At 39.9% G+C, this 13929-nt stretch overlaps 1 protein-coding gene across 7 annotated transcripts in view; it reads right to left on the bottom strand.

Annotated features, from left to right (window-relative positions):
* The window catches only part of LOC135490636 (E3 ubiquitin-protein ligase PDZRN3-B-like), a 284538-nt gene that overhangs the window by 96608 nt on the left and 174001 nt on the right, over positions 1-13929 (bottom strand). Inside the window, exon 1 of one of the 7 annotated variants that reach the window (XM_064775915.1) lies at positions 3559-4374. The exons of the other annotated variants lie outside the window; for them this stretch is intronic. Within the exon in view, the coding sequence (XP_064631985.1) occupies positions 3559-3627 (69 nt within the window). The 5' untranslated portion in view covers positions 3628-4374. Of the gene's footprint in view, positions 1-3558; positions 4375-13929 lie in introns of those variants that run through there. 7 annotated transcript variants of the gene reach the window in all.

Raw genomic sequence — 13929 nt, 5'->3', positions numbered from 1 at the left:
CCTTCAGAATTGTACCAGGATGAAAAACTGTGGATACAATGACAGCATTGGATTCTACCGAAGATTTTTAAATCATTCGAAAATCTATGTAAAATAAGATTTTTACTAATCCTCTTTACACAAAGGTTTACAAATGTTCATCCAAAGCTGCTAGACCGGAGGGAAACAGTTTCTTTTTGCAGCATCTGCAGCTACCATCCAGGGATGAATATAGGCCGGAAGAGTCGGTGGCCCAATTTTATAAAGTAGCATACATGTCTTTCATATCAAAACACACCATCAAGAATTTGCTAACATTCTCATTCTCTCATGTTCTTATGAATAGATTATCCATCTTCGACATGCTTTTCAAGTGTTTACCAAACCAGTTGAGGTTCATGATAAATAAGAAGACACACATCACTTGACAAACTGTTGGCTTCACACGATCATCAGAGAGTAGTGAGAAAGCGGCTTAATCTGTCTCTTTTCACACCAAGCAGAAAACTGGTTGTTGATGCACAATGATTTGTACTGCAATTGTAATGTTTACATGTCTGCCCACACTTGCTAAAACATTTCCTCCGTTCGATGTTGAAGAACACTGACATCATGAACTGACGGACTACATCCGAGTTGTGGGTGGCAAGACCTATGAAAGTTTCATCCTAGGAGGAGGCTCCTGTGCCAGCAATCTGATTTGAATTCCAGAAACAAGTGATTTTGGCAATGGACTCAATAGTCTGAACGCATATTGCAATATTTTATTTTCACAGATGTATATCTTCATGCACACGTATCTTTCCATGGTTTGAACGTCTTTTCAACACTATTGACAGTCCCTCGTGGTGCTGCTAATGTATCACAGTATATCTCGTGAGTGTCAGTATATAATACAGAAATCAATAGCACCCTAGTAGCCCACTCAAATCTGACAATATGTCTCCTCTTACCCAGCATCTCTGAAATGAACAGTATTATATCCGGCTTTAACCATTTCCGGAACCATCACGCTATTCCCAGAACTGAATATCAATGACCTCAACTGACACTAAGGTTGCCAATTATTGAAGGTCCGCCTAGCTAGCAAAATACAACTATAGTGGTATATTTCAAAATTAACATTCTAATTACGTACAAACTAGAACTGTTTTGGACAATGGATAACCAAAAGGAAAATCTGTATCAAAGATGTTAACAAAATCTTTGAACTGATCTGCGAATATATGCCAACTCATTTTCCCTGCCCTGAACATCTCAGTATGGATTCATTAGTAGCACTTGTGCTGACACATATCTTAGTTTTATGTGATTTATAGCTGTAAATGCATCAACCTTGTGCAAATATCAGTAATCTATTATCCACATCCACAACAAATTTATTAGCAATTTACGGGACAAAAACTCCTTCGATGAAGATTTACATTCCCCGGTGGTTTCTTAAGTGATAAAGTGAGCCCATAAAATTCCTCAAGAGTGGCCATTTAGCTTTGGTTTAAGAGGAGGAATGTAGCAGTTGCTTCTTGATAATCTGCATTGGAGTACTTTGAACATCCATCGTTGATACTGCTCGCTAAACTTTACTTGGGCCGGGGCAGGGGTACTGATCAGATCAGAGCACTGATAGAACCAAGCCCAGCCCCATCTGTAAGCATCATCCACGTCATCTTGTGTGAGATGGACCAGATGAGATGCAAAATCAAATTCACGTACAAGTATTTCAATTGAACAAAATAAGGGTTAATGGAATAGAATATCCATGGAAACAGGAGGAATCCGTCTAAAAACGACCATACTGGTTCATATCAGATTTCTTTTCGACAACCACTGAGTCATGGGAAAACGAGAAAACTTCAGGGGAAAAATTAGTTTGGAAAAATATCCGTAATGCTGCCTGATTGTCTGTGCGAATGTTCACTAGTTGCACGAGATTTAGTTTTTCTAAAAAATCCGATATGCAATAAACCCGGTGAAATTTAAAAGTTTGTTTGCCTGGTGGTTTGAATGTGTCATCCATGATATGCTATGGCACATTGGAAACTAAAAGACAATCTTACGCGGTTAATGTATAATAAGAACAAGCACATCAGTCGCATTGGAGTTCAGGAGGCTTATGAGAAATTTGTCAGGTACTCTGTCAACCAAACAAACAGTCTGATCAGGTGAACAGGGAGTATTCATTTGCTTTTCTGAAAGAAAAACATGATACTGAAATCATCATGACAAAGGATCTGTTGATGGCATGGCACTGTCTGTGTTATCACTGCTGCTCTTTTCCGTTTTCTGATACAATACCTTGTGTTCTATTCAAAATAAACCTGATGTTGTACTTAATACTGCCTAGAGAAATTCAACTCTTCATAACCATCGCCTTCCCTGCAAAAATCTATATTTTATACGTTTGGGGCCCATTTCCCAACCTGAAAGGTTCTTTCTTCTTTTTCTGTCAGCACCAGCAAGTAAATGTACATGTGTGAAAAGCGAGCCATTCCCCGGCAACACATTCCGCCCGATTAGCCTTACAACTGAGATTCATATTTTTTTGCATTTGTACCAATTTGCATTTTTTCTTGGCAAGTATAACTAGTCGAAAGAAGACAATGACTATGTGGCTTTGAAGCAAAGAAAACTGAATGATGATCTTGGGACTCTTTTACATTCTTACACTTTTTCCTCTTACACAGCACCAAAAATGTTCTTTTTTAGTAGCACTTGCAGAGACAGGCAACGTCAGCGAGAGAAAAGGATCAAGAGAGGGTGCCCTGCTTCGAATGCCTAACATCATACTGGTCAGTATCAACAGACTTTTCAGCTGCACTTCAAATCAGGGGGCTAGAGCAGCACAAAATGCAATTTGAAACACATCAACAATTCGTGTCGAAGTCACACCATGAAATTGCCTGTTCGGTTTGACTCACTGGATCAATGGACCACGATCTCCAGGAAAATTGATCAAAATCATCATGCAGCATAGCTAAACACACTGTTGTTGAATGTGATTCTAATTTGGATGTATATCCTTAAACAAAGCTCATAATGGCCCTAACATCAATCACTGGTGTATTGATGAGGCAGAAGCCCATCAAAGTTCCATCAACGGTTTTAGGGGGCCGTTGGGAGCAACAAACATGGTCGTGGAGTAGTTCGTTTAGGGTGATGGGAGTCTGGTCAGGGAACAAGACAAATGAGTTTTGTAACAGGTGGTTTCTCTCTTGAGAAATGTAACTGTCCCGAGGAAAGATGATGACCATAAGAATACTTGAACAGTTTGTTAAGTAGGTTGCAACATTTAGGAATTCAAACATAAGAAGTTTTTCATATTTTGATTTTCAGGCTGGAAGCAACTCTGGAAGGTCAAAGGTGTCCCATGAAGTGGCTAAAACAAAGACCTGTCACCAAGAGAGCACCGTATGGTAGTTCAAATATTAAAAGATTTCCCAACTCTTGTACTATCGATTATGGGATCGGATAAAGTAATAAAGTTTTCTACAAAAGCAAACTTTAACATTGTTGAATGGAGTGGTTATTAGAAAAATTTGGGAGAAAGGGAAAAGAAGGAAAGAAGTAAGGGAAACTCACCACAAGTTCGATATCACTAGGTGCATGGAGTGTGCCCGTGCTATCATCGCTAGACTCCTGACTGCTCATTATCCAAACATACCATCAGACGGCTAACGACAAAGACACAATCTAGACGCTGGCACAACCACCAGCTGATCCTGATGCTAGGTCACATGACCTAAACTTTCCGAAGTAGCATACCGGTAACTCTGACATGTGGATTTGTAAAATTAGACAACTGGAATGTTGGGAAGGCATTGTGTAGAGATATATTGTTTTGTCAAATATCAATGTTGAGCCACACTAATCTCAAAGGAACTGAGAGGAAGTAATCCAAGAGTATAAAGTTAGCACCAGTAGTCCAAATGATATCAAACTAAGTTAGTCCATGTATATCAAGTGAGAATATTATAGCATCAATTAAGCACCAGTCCAAGCAGTCCAATTGTATCAAGCTAGCCACATCAAGATCTAGTGGCATGAAAGTAACATGCTGAAACTACCTTAGGCAACAAAAGACTAGTCCCACTGCTCCGATAGAATCAGGAGTAACACAGCGCGCAAATCACAATCAGTTAAGGGCTGGACAGGGCGAGGGCTCCATTGTAGTCCATTGAGCACATCCTTGCACGTCCCTCCACACGGTATTGAATGCATCACTATACTGCCGGTCTCAATGAAAGACATGCACATTATATTGCAGTTTCCAATAATAGATTGCGGGTGAAATATTGATGAAAAACGCAAAGTATCATTACATCGTGGGAGTGTATGGATGCAATAGTCCAGAAAATGACAGACGGATGTCGCGATGGCTAAATTTGAAATGTGCGACGACGTGCACTCACTGCATGCTCGTACTGAACTGACTACGTGCTACGAGCACAGGTAACCCCACTCGCGATCAACACAGCTGAGAAAGCAGCCATGCTGCTGTGTATCTTCGTTACCGTGGCAACGGGGTCTCTTGGTTATCCTTTCATAGAACGCGTACAGGTGGGGTAGGTGGTCGATGTGACGACAGCAGGGCACCGAGGTGCTCAATTATCGATATGTTTTGAAAGGGATCTTTTGTAAAATACATAATGGTCAGACAGGGGCTCCATGAATAGCAGTGGAATATACAGAGACGGTCAGATAAATCCAACAGATATTGCAAATTCAGTGGTTTATTGAGTAGAAAATCGGCTTGTTTCAGTTTGGGAATAAGAGTCCTTGCTAGTTATAGAAACACATTATTGGGATGAATATAGATACTTATATTGATGTTGGATGACAGGTTTAATTTTTTCCTATGGAATCGATAAACTGGTTTGCTTGATATAATGGATTTAATTTTTATGAGTTAACTCATACGGTTCATACTCTGATGTGTTTTTAATAAATATATGAAGGGTATCTTATGGTTATAGTTATGAAGTACATGCACATGCACATAGTCAGTTGGAAATTACTTCTGGTGTTCATCAATGTGTCGTACACAATTCCTTGAGGGTGATACACAAAATACATCTAAAACTGTAAAAAAAAAACAACAACCAATGTTACTGCATGTTTTCAGAAACCTCCCACCCTCTTCAATTGTATTTGTAAGGGCCATCAGCCCAAACTAACTGCTGCTACAAATCACAGACTATTCAAAACCTTTTAGTTTGTGTTTTTCATAAATATTTTCCAAGTATCACGAAATAAACCTTATTAACCTGATAAATGTCACTGTAATCAATACAACTGCAGTGCTTTATTGGGACAGAGTACCTGCCTTCCAATCACAAATGAACTAACGATTTACGTTGCTTCTGATAGAGTATCAAACTGCAAATAACAGTTATTGGAAACGAGAGACATAACAATAAACAATTTTGTTGTCAAGAGTTTTGTACGTGATGTATCGACAGTGGATTATTAGAACATGTATTTGCATTGATTCTTGTTGTGACAATCTCTGGATAATTCATAATTTTCCACTAAAGTGTGCTCAATTTACTATTTTTTCCAGCAACCAGTCGCAGCTAGTCAATCAAAAGCACTTTTACTGCATATTGCCCAATGCTTATGACCTAAGATATACTTAGATCTTTGTCTCATCGCCAATTGGAATACTGCAAAATTTGACAGCTTGTCCCCCATACTTACCCAAGTACACTCGAAAAAAAGTGTTAGCGTCCAGTCAACGACTATTCATATTACTCCCCCCCCCCCCCCCCCCCGCCACCACCTACCGCAAAGGTCAGACCTGACAACTGAAGGTAATACCCAACATCAATATCAAACTTCAACCATCTCGACTGACACCAAATAACAGCTTGTGTAAAGTCTGAATGAGTAACCAGCGTCACAAGGGTATCTAATGATCCCCTATGAGGGATATAATACTAGGATAGCGTCCATGCAATCGACAATGCTACCAATGTTAATTACCATTCGAAGGGTCATTCCTCTTCAATTTGGGTCTGTGGAGAATTATAAATGGCCACTGGACCACCTCGTTATGTTAACCAGATATGCCTGGTTATGTTGTGGTCAGGTTTGAAACAATGACTGCTATGTCTATGTCACTATTTAGCCAGACAAAATAGGCGTGGCAGGTGGACCCGATACTTTGTATACTGGTATTAGAAATGTCACATAGCACAGCAGCCAGGTTACTAACATCTTCTTGTATTATCGGATTCTGATAAGCCACCCAAAATGTTCTGATCCGGTGTATAATACAGGTAGTTAGCAGGCAATAAAGGAAATTAATTCCAATTAAAATCAAACAAATCATCTTTAAAGTTAGGAGATTCTTATGTCTATAATAAGTTAATTCATTGCAACGCTTCACTGACAGCTCTCTGCTGATGACACATCGACAGAAACATTCCTGTTGGATTGGTAGCCACCTAGTGCTAATGTGTGGAACTGAGAAGATCATATCTGACAAGGGAGACTATCAGTATCTTAAAGGAAGAGTAAGCCAGTTCAGCAACTTTCAGACAGGGAATTCGTCATTTCTTTGATCAACAGACCTGCTACGAACCTAGGGCAGAATGGTTTGTAATAACATTGTTGAATGCCATTAAAAAGAAAGAAAGTAGGACTTATATCGGAAATAATGGCCTAGTTTCACAATCGGTAAGGGGTCCCAAAGAGAAGTCCATCCACACTAAGTCTATGGCCATGCAGATAAAGCCTTGGCCAGCTTATATCAGTTTGGTCAATATTAAGTGCGCAACTAAGCATCTTTGCATTAAGAAATCTTCCATTTGCCCCACTTTCCCTTGGTTACTTTCACTTCACCTGTACCCAGACCGAAGGTGTGTTCGAATATACATTTCAGATTCCTGTAGACTTCCTTCAGCTATCAATCTTTGCACAATCAGAGAGGTCAGCAGATGGAGAGAAACATCTCGCATCTTCCAACAGATTTACGAAGATGGCTCAGCCACAGTTAACCTTTTGGTGTTCAAAAGGGAGCCTCGCCAGGTGAATTTGACACCTGCACACTAGAATGTGAGAATGGTCAGAGCGCAGTGCCACCAGTGCTGAGATATGAAAATTGACCAACGAATTCATTTTCCATGGTCAACCTAAAAATTTTCAATCAAAATTACATTTTCTGAAAGAGACAACCAAATAAGAAGGATACAGATGCAAACTTTGGACCAATATCTGAGACTTACTCCAGTTTCATCGATCTATTCATGTTCGAAATAACAAACTGCGTTTGTTGATATATTGACAACTAGGTCCAACTCATTTCAGATCGGTAAACTGCCACACTCTTCCAGCCTTGATGACCTTTGCATAAACAGATATCAAATTGTTGAGGAATACCATACCGTCCAATTAGTATCATTTCCACCCATGCTAGGTCTATTACAGTTTGTTAGGGCTAGCCTAGCGGCAAGGTTGTGAACTTTCAAAAAATGCAGGTGTAACTTTTCAAATATGAACTCAATACCATACTAAGTGGTCCAAAGCAGAGACTGACGTTAATGATACTTTCTCCACTTAATTTCTTTTGAAATGGACCGAAATCTAAACCGCCTTAAGTTGGCCCCAAATTCCTACACAAAACAGTATATTTTCTATGCAGCTTCAGAACCTTTTCGCAGGTCACTTGAGTTAAAACATATCAATAGATGTTCTTTCACCAACCAACTGTTCAAAAATTTCAAAAGCAGAAAAACACTCGTGTCGATCTTGAGTCTGCTGTTTGATGTGCACGAAATGCATGCCCCACCGAAACATCTACGACTATTTGCTTGTGGGATGAGTCATTGTGAGCAAGCAGTGGAAGAGAGTCGAAGCATTATCACTTTGGTGCCTCAAGCAAGCTAGTTCCACACTCAATGATCATTATATCAACATCACTTTCAGGGGCTTTCTCATTAGTTCAACAGTTGGTTATTACAAACAGGGATGCTCGATCAGCCCAAGAGCAACCCGTTATTGAGACCAACTCTCACCGAGATGCCAAAGAAATGAAAGCAATGAGGCTTGTTCATTGACAAGTACTTGCTCGCACTTCACTTGATGCATGTTGAGAATGGCTTGTCCAATCAATATGTTCTTGCACGAGTAAGCCATTTGGCTGATAATCAAAGATGGGAAGTATTTATGATATTTACAGAAATTAGCTCATTATTTCATTCAATAAGTATTTTGAGTTTGAGTTGTTAGAGTACCACAAAATCATAATTTAACACCACTACCAATACCGGTACATCATATTTAGAGAAAGCCTACGGTCCAGAACAAAGGGGAATGGGATGTTGAACAGAAGGTGCATTTTCATCAAGTATCCCCTTTAAATGAAGGGCAACAGGAATTGCAACTGACTTCTCCTAACACTATCATCAATCTCCCGAAAGGCTTCCATCATCTGGTGTTTACTAAATCATCCTAACAAGCTACAAACATTAGCAAGTAAGAGGTGAATAGTGGGGTTGGGTTACAGATAGGTATTCTAATTACATGTACATATACACCAACAAGATCTAGTCTGGTTTTTTTATGATACTGAGTTGAGCCTCAAGAAGGACATTGGACTGATCTGTGATATTATATAGGAGCAAACCAAAGACTCTGGAGGAAACCTACGTTGTTAGGGAGAAGTCTTCCATCTCACGAAGCTGTGCACAGCCAGACCGGGACTCAAACCTACGACCAGAGAGGGGCTGATTATTTTTAGTATTTCAAGAAAGGATAGCACCTCAAAGAGATTGTGATTATGGAAATTGGTACCATAACAACAGAAACTCGGACCAGTCACCGTCTCAAGAAAACCAGCGGGGCCTATCTTCAAAAACACACCAAACCACTTGACAAATAAAATCATCTCACACTCTCAAATCTGCCAGCCAATAATATGCTGGGAAAGAAAAATAAAATTTCTTAATAACAAACACCGTTCAGGACATCTCCCTTTGTCGGCAGAGCGACAATCACAAATCGTCTAGCTCATATGGCCGCAAGATTTAGCTTCCTAAATCAATAACGAATAAACGGCGTGATTCCCTGACCTATTGTCCAAGCGAATATTCAATATTTCTAGGCTGGTTTTGCGTTCCACTTCAAAGCTGAGATCAAAGGTGGCTATATGTTGTCAATATTTACAGGGAAACACTTTCATTTCTTGAGATTCCATAACCAAATGGATTGGTGGTCACAGTGCCAACAAATATTGAACAGGTATTTACCAATGGTAATTTAAACTTACAGAACAGGTTAACCCACTCAAACAGAAGGCATTTCAGTCTATGGCTGAAGAGAGGCTCATAGCGTAATCTCTGATTTTCAGAAAGGAAGTCAACCCAAACCCATGAACATCCCGAGAAGACCTTACATACCCATGAGCATCCTGAGAAGACCTCACCACCTTGTCAAGAGGTGATTAATGAGCCTACAAAGCGGACCTTCAGCCCTTCCCCACGGTCCTACATTTCTCCAACATACATATTCATAACGCAAAGACTTCAATGTGCTAATGATGCTGCTCTTTGTGTCAGTATGCAAATTAATGGATTACAAACCTCATTTTACTTTTACTGTTATCTTGTGGTGCCTTTTCATTTAAAACTGCACTGAAGTAGTTTGGAGGAAGTGTCCTAACTAAAAAGATGGTCTTGTGCAATAGTAGCACCTTGTGCCAGGTACTACAGGACTGCCTACTGTGTAAAGCCTTTAGAAATATTCACAGAGACAGCAGCTGCAACTGAATCACTGGGATCGCCCCAAATATCGAGACATTCATTGTTACAGGACATGAAGCAACTGCGGAGGTTGGCGGCAAACATCACAGACTCCTGATTTATCTACCCTCATTGTCTTATTGTTCACACCGGACCAACCTATTGCTATTGACTTACCAGAGTGGCCGATGGTACCTTAATAATCTTAAACCAAATATTAGCATCCTTGATCTAAATATAGCCAAGGACCCTGGCCAATTTATAAAGTAAGAACTAAGGGACCTTCTCCCAGTCGATATGGAATTCATGTTGAACTGTTTCATTTATGAAGGGACGATACATTTATTTGAAAAGCATCTTGGTCAACCTACTCTATGGGTTCCTAACCTAAACAAACTTGGGACAGGGCTTTTCTTTCTATTTCTCCACTTTTTGTAGAAAAGGATTCCCAAACATTATCCTGTGTCTACTCGCGTTATATTTGTAGAGGTGCTCTGGACCGGGTTGTGACAATGTTACTTCAAACAATATTGAGCCAGTATTGCTTCTGGTGTCATGATTTCCAAATTTGGGGCCTTCCGATCAAATATGCCCTGTTACATTCTGTGCACACCCACAGGGCAATAAACGAGGGTCTTCATTCAAAGGAAATGTCAAGAAATGATACTTCAGGATGTTATTGACCCCAGACTTAACAGGGGTATCACGATATCAAAATGTTCTATTGTTTAGCAGATGCTACGCATAATCCGAGGCACTGCATTACATTCAATCCCTCGCTTATATACTTTTGCTACTAATAACACTTGACCAGAACCATGTCAACACCAAATGGAACCTGCCTGGACAAATTCATTGTTTACACCTGAAAGGTAAATATTTTGCAAAAAGTTGTTAAGGCCACTTGACAGCTGGTTAGCACTTACTTCAGAACAAACACTACTCTCTTCTAAGTTTTTTTACAGTTTTTTGAAAACTTTATCAGGAACAACGGCCACTTTGTTTTAGAGTAATCATAGATAAGACAATCACAGAGGTGACAATAATAACTCAAAAATAAGTACATTTCAAGCATATTGATTACTGCAGTAATAGAAATTGTGAAATGCAAAAGCGAAAATCTTATCAAATGAAGAAAATCATACCTTTTCCTCAGCTCCAAGTCAAATATAGAGAATATCACTGTACTTCCAAATTGGACACAAGCAAACTCTCACACTACAAAATCCAACAAGGACATAAACATAGGCACCTTCAAGAAGTTATGATGTTCCTCTAACAAGTCTCCATCCAATGCACAACTGATACAAACTCCTCATCGACTGATTAGAAGGGATAAGAGTAAGGTCCTGCCATGTGGTCCAATTCTTCCCAAGTAAACCAGTATTACAAGTGCATTTACAATCAAATGTATGGTAAATTACATCCACTTTGACTTGGTACAAACTCTAGTTGAACCGTCATCAATTTTGCACTTCACCTGTCCCTTGTTTGCCTCATGTTGTCGGACACCAATCCCTAATCTCATATTAATGACCTGGTCGTTTTTATCAATAACTCTCTTTCATCTGTTGAAGGGGACGGTTGATCCGTCATCGTTAAGTCAGATGACAGCCTGGCGGGGCAGGCCTTTCCCACCCAATTTCATCCAAAAAGGACATTTTATATTATGCATCTGCCTCAGTGGAAATTTTGTTAATTATTTTTCATATCAGGTTGTGGGTGGAATCTGTTATTTTCTACCACTAGTGGGGAGGTCATTTGCTGTTTTAGGGCCCAATGTAAACAGCACAGGACAACTGCCTGCTGGTCAAAGCAATGTGAACTTAACTTCGAACAAGTGGGCCACAGTACTTGCGTAACCAGATGTTTTCCAATGAGAGAACCTTAGACCACAAACTTGAACAAATGTTCAAACATTTCACTCAAATGATTTTCAACTCGTTTCGATCGTACATTCCTTCTTCAAATCCTGATTTGATTTTCTCAGTGGTTTTCAGACGTAAACACAGATGCAGAGGTCTTTGTTGACCCCACAACGAGGTCACTAACACTCTCTACCATTTACTGCCGCCAATAAGGGGATAATAAGCGGTGATGAGGCAGTCAATTATGTGCTTGATCAGGGCTATAAACTTACAAGCTTTACTAGAGGGCGGCATCTCTTTGAAGAGTCACCAACAATGACATGTCCTTGTTACGTGCAGTAAGGCAGTTCTATGGTTATTGCACCTCTAAGCAATAGCCAAAACTATAGACTGACAGTTGCGAAGCAGCCCAAGCAAGAGGAACAACTTGCCTGTCTCACTTGGCATCAATCCTGCAGCAAGCAACAACAATCTTTCCAATCTCCACCTTCAGGGTTAATATCGGCGGAGCCATCTCCCAACCCAAATGACTTAATTGCTGGAATGCACAGTACAACCATGTAGTTCACTCCTACCTGAGAATACCAACATTTCCTTTCAATTCAAAAAGGGAATTGCATACAAATGCATGTGAATAACCGATATGTTCATCCTGATATCAACTAAACAGAGGGATGGCGATTTTAAACAGACAGATCGAATCCAAAGGAGCCAAGGCACGAAAGTTCTGAAGCAGACTTCACCTTGAGCTGGATAACATTAATCAGTCCATCACACATTACTTCGCACTATGCATACACATTACTATGTTCAGCAGAGTCAGTTGAAATGGACTGCCCTCACGAGCCTTTGATTTCACCTGCAATGGCTGATAACATGTTTTTCTGATAAGATCGATAGAAACAGGATCACTGAGATGTTTAACTCGCTCCGGTTTTTGTCGTTCCGACTCACGATGTGAATAACGCAATGATGAAAACGATTTTACCGACACTTTACCGGTTTGGTTAAAGATAAGTTTGAGGCATATTATCTGCGACATGTTTCGCACATGGTCACTACAATTAGATTTAAAGTGGCAGGGAGTCATAAATTCCACGGCACCCTTAGTATCATAAAACCAATTGTCTCTTGACTTCTGCGAATAGATATCGAATGTCGAATGAAATTATCCACCTGATTATAACAGGAATTTGAGCGAGTGGACATCAACTGCCAATTCTATGTCCACTATGATATAGTATAATAGCCAATGAAAGGGCCAATAAAACTCAAGAAGAGGCATAAATCACACCTCCTGCTGGTAGCTTGAGGACTTAGTTGGAATTGGACCCTTGAGTCGGACCCCTGCCAATGTTGCAGATGGTTAGTATGCGAGAAATTAAACATCATAAAGCTAATCAAATAGTTAAGCTAAAGAAGTATCTCGTGCATGCGGACATCCCTCACTAAATCAACTGTTCAGATCAGACATAATTTAAAAACACATGAACCAGGGATGATGGCAAGATATTCATGGTACCCTTGGCACCATGTAAACTGACAAAATCATAAACAAAAACAATAGATCTACTCTAGACGTTCTCCTCTCAGCCGCACCAGATCTAGAACCTCTTCACAATCCAACGGCATAGAGGAACTACAAAATCAAACATGAATCTAAAGAATCCTTCTCACAGCGTCAATTGGTTGTTTTGTTGATAAAGTCTTGATAAATCGGTTGTCCCAGGAGTCACCAAGGGAGATTTAGGAGATATTGTTGCTCGTCTGGCGCAACAACGAGAGAGATACACACCATTAGTTTTATTGGATGGCTGAGGTTTTCTTGGCTGTAATGTCTCACGGAGAATGGCTATCGCTCTTAGCAAGTATGGATTAAATAATACATACTTGCTCTTACTTTGGTTGTTTGTTGTTCATCTTAATAGTTGCTGTCTGTCTCCATGTGACATTTCTGGTGACACCCATCTCCATAGAGAGGTGTTTAAGAGAACATGAAATTGCATATCGTTTGACATCCATGAATTGCTTCAGATGATGCACAAACAAACAAAAACTGAGAGAAATCTCAAGATTTATATGACTGAACTGAAGGATAAATTGATCTTGATGACAGTTCATACCATTGTCCTTTTCAAGGTGGAGGGGCGTAAGTCGAGATGATTTACAGCACTGAAGAACAAGCGACTCCCAGCATCATCATCATCATTATAGTCATCATCATTTGTCTCAACTCGAGTCGTTTCAACCGTGGCTCAACATATTTCACCACTCAGATGTAAGTTTATACACATGAATCTTTGATCGACATAGGGTGCAATGAAACGCGGCTATCATTAAAG

Source organism: Lineus longissimus, chromosome 7, assembly GCF_910592395.1.
Source record: "Lineus longissimus chromosome 7, tnLinLong1.2, whole genome shotgun sequence".
NCBI lineage: Eukaryota > Metazoa > Nemertea > Pilidiophora > Heteronemertea > Lineidae > Lineus > Lineus longissimus.
Note: the sequence above shows the minus strand (reverse complement) of the source record. Positions and strands in the feature narration are given on the sequence as shown.